The 7,869-nt window shown below is 36.2% G+C and overlaps 1 protein-coding gene across 4 annotated transcripts in view; it reads right to left on the reverse strand.

The window, feature by feature from the left end:
• LOC100551686 (protein-glutamine gamma-glutamyltransferase 4) overlaps nt 1–6,141 on the reverse strand; it is a 30,158-nt gene extending 24,017 nt beyond the window's left edge. For all 4 annotated transcript variants that reach the window (XM_008115535.3, XM_008115534.3, XM_008115536.3 and 1 more), the window contains exons 1-2: nt 5,857–6,141; nt 1,391–1,570 (exon numbers count right to left, since the gene is read on the reverse strand). In XM_008115535.3, coding sequence (XP_008113742.1) covers nt 1,391–1,570; nt 5,857–5,872 — 196 coding nt within the window. In that variant the 5' untranslated portion in view covers nt 5,873–6,141. The remainder of the gene's footprint in view (nt 1–1,390; nt 1,571–5,856) is intronic.
• Nucleotides 6,142–7,869: the final 1,728 nt, after the last annotated feature.

Genomic DNA, 7,869 nt, shown 5'->3' on the forward strand with positions numbered 1-7,869 from the left:
ATAAACTATGATTGGACGAATGTAATATATCTAATAAGCATAACAGATAGATGTGTGTGTATGCGTATATAAAATCCTAAAGTAAGGAAAGACATTTAAATCTCAACTTTTAACCAACAGAAGTAGATTGGATAACTGCTGAGGGCAACAGCAACAATGTGTATTGTTGTTTTAAGAAAACTGTATAAAATATTCGTAACTAGGACATTATAAGGAGCCCCTGGTGGTGCAGCGGGTTAAACCACTGAGCTGCTGAACTTGCTGACTGAAAAATTGGTGGTTCAAATCCAGGAAGCAGGGTGAGCTTCTGCTGTTAGCTCCAACTTCTGCCAACCTAGCAATTCGAAAACATGCAAATGTGAGTAGATCAATAGGAAGGCAATGGCGCTCCATGCCGTCATGCCAGCCACATGACCTAGGAGTTGTCTATGGACAACGCCAGCTCTTCAGCTTAGAAATGGAGATGAGCACCAACACCCAGAGTCAGACACAACTAGACTTAATGTCAGGGGAAATTACCTTTACTTCGCACATTATACTCATTAACTCGAATGCACTATTTCTTCTGATTGATTGAACTTCACTTCCTAACATCAACTGCCCCCCCCCCCAAGTCTATAATAAACTTCACAATATTAAAATTAAATAAATTTTCCACTTTAGGACTAGTAGTTAGTGCCAAAAATTGTACTTTAATTTTTGTCATATATGAGATCTATGAATATTGGTGCATTATAGCATTTGCATATAGTCAGATTTATCTTACTGCTTGTATAACGGCTTTTGCAACAGCCATCTACGACGTTCCTGCCATAATCCCATTAAGATCAGTATTATATCTGTACATTATTGTGATTTCATTTTTGGCACTGGGTGTGTTTGAAATTTAATTGATTAACCTATGTTGTATTCCTCCTTATGCAATTCCTAAAATTACAAAAATAGTATATATATCTGTTTGACTTGAGTGATTGTAGTTTGCAGCTTCTATGCTCTTGCATAGAAACTTGAGATTTTTCAGTATTCTATTAATAAAAGCGAGCAACTTCCCACTTCCTGCATAGGACACACCATGAAATCCATACAAATTACTTGAGAGAAGAAAACGTATCGGTGAACAATGCAGATTTGTGTCCCAACTTCTATTTTCCCTTTGCAGTATCCAGTTTATGAGTTTGGTTCTATCAAAATACCCACAGATCCATTTAACTTGAGCTTTAAATTTGAATTTTTTTTCCAAAAAGGTAAATCTCTGCAAATTTGCTTAAACATGCACAACAACTTCTGATGAAAGAGCTTTACCTTTAATGATTGCAGATTAGGAACATAATGGAAAGTATAGCTCTTAATAATTTTTTTTTTTACTGCCAAAATAGTGATAGTTACTTACCTATGCTGAGTTGTAGGATAACTTTGTCACCGTCATTCAGCTCCCTACTGAAAGTCACATCTATCTTAAACTCCTGTCCTCGTCTCACAATCAGATTAGTGTTGTCGAAGTCTTCGGTATGATGAAAATAGGCATTGTATTCACTGAGAAAATCAATTTTAATGGCCTCCAAAGGAGCCACTGGAAATGACAATAAATGAGTATTTGTTTAGCCAACTTCCTTTTGTTTTCAACTTGTTCTGTGATACAATACTTGTTAATTCAATTTTATAGATCACAAAACTTAAGTGTTGACAGTAGAATAATATTAAAACTTAACAGTCAGTTGTGCCTTTAATTAAAAGCTTCCTGTTTTCTGGTTCTGGCCATGTCAGTGTCCAAAAGCCCTCATGCTTGAAAGGTTGGCAATCCTAATGAACAGAGTTCTAGCATAGATTATCTAGTTAACATGCTGCAAATTTTAGAAATTTTTTGTTTTGTATATGATTCTGTTTACTTACTGTATTGAATATGTATGTTTTGGTATGCAGCTTTCCCTTTACTCTATGTTTCTTGATGTTGTGGGAGGGGTTGCAGACCACATGATTAGTTCTGGGACTGCTCTGAGCTCAGACTCTATTTTAGACTTCAGACTCCATTAGAGCACAGACTCTGAGAGACGCTTTAGACTATGGACTGTTAAGAGCAAACACATGTTGCCGCTGATTATAAGAAAAATGCCCTTTGTTATCTGCACAGAGAACTACTTCAAATCTATCTGTAACTGGATTGACAAGTTATGTACATGCATGCAGAATTTATGAAAGTTGTGAGTAAACCAGATGTGTTACTTTTAACGAAGTCTACTGTATTTTTGTCTCTTGAGAGCATGATATAAAAACAAGATATTTATGGAAGAGTAGATGTTTTTGTGCATAATCTCTGTTCCTAATAGATTAGAGACAATTAAGTTATCAGTCTAACAACTGAAAACAAAAATTGTCTTGCATAAGTACATGTGGTTATATACCACTGAAGAAAAGATTGTACTCAAATAAGTTTTTTGGCTCTTCTCTGGAAGATCATACTTTTACAAAAGGTTATGATTTTCAAGATTGTGAATGCCACTGTTCTCCAAAAGGGTTATGGAGATTCTAGTTTGCCAAAAGGTTATGATCTCTAAAAGGTCATGCTTTTCCAGAAGGTTATTACCCTGTTTCCCCAAATTTAGGACAGTGTCTTCTATTGTTTTTTGCTCCCAAAGATGTGCTAGGTCTTATTTTCAGGGGATGTCTTATTTATATACACATATACATATACAGTAGAGTCTCACTTATCCAACATAAACAGGCCGGGAGAACATTGGATAAGCGAATATGTTGCATAATAAGGAGGGATTAAGGAAAAGTCTATTACACATCAAATTAGGTTATGATTTTACAAATTAAACACCAAAACATCATGTTTAACAACAAATTTGACAAAAAGTAGTTCAATATGCAGTAATGCTATGTAGTAATTACTGTATTTACGAATTTAGCACCAAAATATCACTATGTATTGAAAACATTGACTACAAAAATGCATTGGATAATCCAGAACGTTGGATAAGCGAGTGTTGGATAAGTGAGACTCTACTGTATATATCAAAAACTTGGCATTCAAGTGGATGGTCAGAGCACTCTTTTAAGGTCAATGGAAAATAGATTTTGCACTACAAGTCCCATCAGACCTTAGCTATGGAATGGTGGGAGTTGCAGGCCAGCAACATATACAGCAGAATGCATGCAAAGAATGGCTTCCTCTGGGTCAAGATGAGTCGCATATGGAGCAAATGCTTTTTCTTTCATCCTAGGCCACAATGCCTCCTTCCTCATTTGTCTCCCTTCCAAAAGGTAGAAATAATAATAGTAATAATAATAATCATAGAATAATAGAATAATTCCCCCAAACCTCAACTAGGTCTTATTTCCTGGGGATATCCTATTTTTGGGGAAACACGGTATCTCTAAAAAGTCATGCCTTTCCAAAATAATTTGAGCTTGAGTTTTGCCTTAATTTGGCAACCGTGATGGGAGACTGTCGCACAAAAATGTTCATGTGGACTGGTAAAAACCATTAAAGAACTATTAATCATGATGATAAGAGAAATGAATTGGAAAAGAGAAGGTTTTCAAGGTATTTGTTAACCTTTTAGCATACACAACAATCCATATAGTAACTTTAATCATTAAATACAAATGTGAGGCAAATTGTGCTCTTGAGTTTAAAGGAAGGGGTTCAGATACAGTGTTCCCTCACTACTTCGCGGTTCACTTTTTGCGGATTCGCTGTTTCCCGTTTTTTCAACAAACTCTAAAAGACTATTATAAATCATAAAAAATTACAATTTACAGCCTAAGGAAGGGAAGAAGGAAAAGCCAAAGGGAGAGAAAAGGAGCCCAAGCAGCAATGGGAGGAGAAGGCGGCAATTTATCAACACATGATTGGTTGATAAAGACTTAAAATAGTGTATAACTACTAAAATAATGTATAAATATTAAAATAAATATAATGTCCCTACTTTGTGGATTTTCACTTATTGCGGGTGGTCCTGGAACATAACCCCAAGCAATAAGTGAGGGAACACTTATGTTATTAAGCAATAACAATGGGCTCAAATTGTTTTTAAAACTGGATTTGCTCATTCATGATAGAATAAACGTTTACTCCTGTTTCTAAAATTGTGATCAAGATCTAAAGGCAGTTCCCAAGATATTCCTAGATCGGTTGTACAATGAGGGCTATTGCTATTGAACTGAATGGATTGTACATCATTGGTGTGTTTCTGCTCCATGAAGAGATGGACTCATTTCCCTTCCTATATTCAGGTCAGTCTTCTCAAACCATATACGCTATTCCCACAAAGTTTCAGCTCCTATCATTCTGGGAAGATTGGAGATGGCTGTACTTGCTCATGCGATTCATCTGGACTATTACATTTATTGATGTGATAGCCTTGCATTTTCTATCTAGGGAGGGACAGACCTGCAATCAGTGTTTGACATGATGGGACCGAGGATGGAAGCCCAGGAGCTCAATATTGTACTCCAGTGGTTCTCAGCCTGTGGGTCCCCAGGTTTTTGGCCTACAACTCCCAGAAATTCCAGTCAGTTTACCAGCTGTTAGGATTTCTGAGAGCTGAAGTCAAAACATTTGGGGACCCACAGATTGAGAACCACTGGGTTAAAAGGAAAACCACACCTTCCATCTTAATTAGGAATCACTGAGTTTACTGAATGTGGCTGGATTCCAACTCCTATCATATTCTATAAGCCCTCCAAGCACCACCAGTATTTTATGTTTGATCATGCAGGGTATGTGTCTCAAGTTTGATGGAGATCCCTCATGAGTGGGATTGACATAATGTGCTGGACTCCAACCTCCATCATTCTCTATCTGCCCTGATCCCTCCACCAACCCACCAGTATTTTACGTTGGATTATGATGACGGGTATGTGTACCATCAAGACATGTAGGAGTCTTTGTGGATCAAACAAACATATATAGAAACATAATACAGGCAGTCTCCAAGTTACAAACAAGATCTGTAAGTTTGTTCGCAAGTTGAATTTGTACATAAAATTGGTGTGAGTTAATTTCCTTTCCTGGGGGTAAATTTCTCTCTCTGTTGTCTCACTCCCTTTTAAACTATGAGTCATTTGTAAGTTGAATGTGTATAACTCAAAGACTGCTTGCACATATTTTATCTTTTATATATATAACTAGCTTTGCCTGGCCACGCGTTGCTGTGGCTTATGGGAACCCTTTGTTTGGCCAGGTGGAATAGCAGTGAATAGCCTTGCAGTCTCAAAGCCTGGCCGTTTTCTGGAGTAGCTGGAGCTTTTTGTTGTATGAACGTAGAGGCATGGATGAAGGGTTGTGCTGCCAAGTTTAGTGTTTCTGGGATGTGTAGTTTTGTTGTTTTGTCCTAGGCCGAAATTTCATTACCCTTTATATATATATATATATATATATATATATATATATATATATATTATAGATATAGAGTAGTGTATACACCTGGCAATGCCTATTTTTCAGATATACAGTAGAGTCTCACTTATCCAACACAAACGGGCTGGCAGAATGTTGGATAAGCGAATATGTTGGATAATAAGGAGGGATTAAGGAAAAGCCTATTACACATCAAATTAGGTGATTTTACAAATTAAGCACCAAAACATCATGTTATGCAACAAATTTGACAGAAAAAGTAGTTCAATACGCAGTAATGCTATGTAGTAATTACTGTATTTACAAATTTAGCACCAAAATATCATGATGTATTGAAAATATTGACTACAAAAATGCGTTGGATAATCCAGAACGTTGGATAAGAGAGACTCTGCTGTAGTTGTTAGCTCCCATTTCCCCCACTTTTTCAGCTTACTTCTGTTGCTATAAACAGAGTCCAAACTATAAGAGTACTTTCTACCTGTACTTACCTGCTGTTTCGCTCATGATGTTTCCTAGGCTTTACTCCTGAAAATTTTGAGAAAACAGCCCTGAGCTTATACAAGTAGAAAAAGGAACCTTTCCCCCTTTTTATAGGGTGGTGCTTGCAAAGCAAAAGTTAAAATGTATTATAAAAGCTTAAATGTTATTAAGATAAAAAGGTATTAAGTAGTAATAATAAACACACCAAACACACTTCTAACAGGCAGCCTATCTAATACACAAAGAGAGTTACAAACACATTAGTGCAGGGACTGGTGTATAAGAGCAGAGTCAAGTGAATTCAGCTGTATTTAAATACTCTGTGTCAAAGGCAGGAGAAAATTTTGGTTCTTAAAGTAACAAGGTTGTCCAACAAATAAAGAAATGTGCAATTGTGAAATCTGAGAAGGGTAGTTGATGGTGGTCCTAAAGTCTCCATAAGCCAAAGTCAACTTGATGACAAATTACAAGAGATAGGGCGTAATCCACTCTCTTTTCTCATTTTTTTCTCCCTTATCAGGAAATTCCAGACTGATTGTGTATCAAGAAGAAATGGTCTGTGAGTTTCCACAAGAAGCACACCACCAATAGGTTTCCCTCACAAAATGTTCGAGCTGAGCTAGCATGTTTGGCCAACTTTAAGCAGATCCTTTGGGCACTTTTGCATGTATGCAAGGAGCAAAACACATCCAATATTCCACTTGAAAATTGTCTTATACAGACTGTAAGACTTAAGATCGAAGCCAGCTTACATGATTCAACATTGTAATAATATCCACTGCTAATTCCTCCTACCCATATGCAATGCTTCCATCTTCTTTATGATGATATGCTCACACAAATTTGATAACAATGCAACATGGGCCCTTTCCCTACTGAATAAAATCCCACATTTTCTGCTTTGACCAGGAATGTATGGCAGTGTGGACTCAGATAATCTAGTTCAAAGCAGATATTGTGGTTTTCAGCCTTAATATTCTGGGTTATATGGCTGTGTGGAAGGGCCTTATGGTTTATAATACACATGTAACATTCCTGAGATAATATTCATTAAGGTTTTTTCTTACATCAAATGCAAAGAAATCTAGTTCTGTGGCACTTTAATGAATGACAGATATCAAGCTGCCTATTTATTTATTTATTTATTTATTTATTTCCAACATTTATATCCCGCCCTTCTCACCCGAAGGGACTCAGGGCGGCGTACAAAATTGGCAACAATTCGATGCCTACACATAATTAAAACAGCAATGAAAATCCAATAAAACAATTAAAACAATATAAAAATATAAAACATATGATTAAAATCCATTCCTCCAAAATCCTCATTGCCCTGCCTAGCTACCCTATTCTCATCACCTGGGAGTAAAATCCCTAAACTGAATAAGACTGACTCATACACTGAACTGTATGAGATTCCTCTCCAAGTTTTGGAGTCTACTTAATTATATTTATGAAATGTTTGTGCATTCCAATTCAAAAAGTGTATGTAAGTATTGCAGAATATCCCAATACAGACATTATATTTTTCCTATATGGTGTCGTGATGTCCTGCAATACATAATATACAGTAGAGTCTCACTTATCCAACATTCTGGATTATCCAACACATTTTTGTAGTCAATGTTTTCAATATATCGTGATATTTTGGTGCTAAATTCATAAATACAGTAATTATTACATAGCATTACTGTGTAATGAACTACTTTTTCTGTCAAATTTGTTGTATAACATGATGTTTTGGTGCTTAATTTGTAAAATCATAACCTAATTTAATGTTTAATAGGCTTTTCCTTAATCTCTCCTTATTATCCAACATATTCGCTTATCCAACGTTCTGCCAGCCTGTTTATGATGGATAAGCAAGACTCTACTGTATTGTGTTTAAGTAATGCAAACGCTTTTGTTTTTGCCCTGCCTAGCTACCCTGTTTCCCCTAAAATAAGACACCCCCAGAAAATAAGACCTAGTAGAGGTTTTGCTGAATTGCTAAATATAAAACCTAGCAAAGTTTTTGTTTG

This window comes from Anolis carolinensis, chromosome 6 (assembly GCF_035594765.1).
Source record: "Anolis carolinensis isolate JA03-04 chromosome 6, rAnoCar3.1.pri, whole genome shotgun sequence".
In the NCBI taxonomy this organism is placed as follows: domain Eukaryota; kingdom Metazoa; phylum Chordata; class Lepidosauria; order Squamata; family Dactyloidae; genus Anolis; species Anolis carolinensis.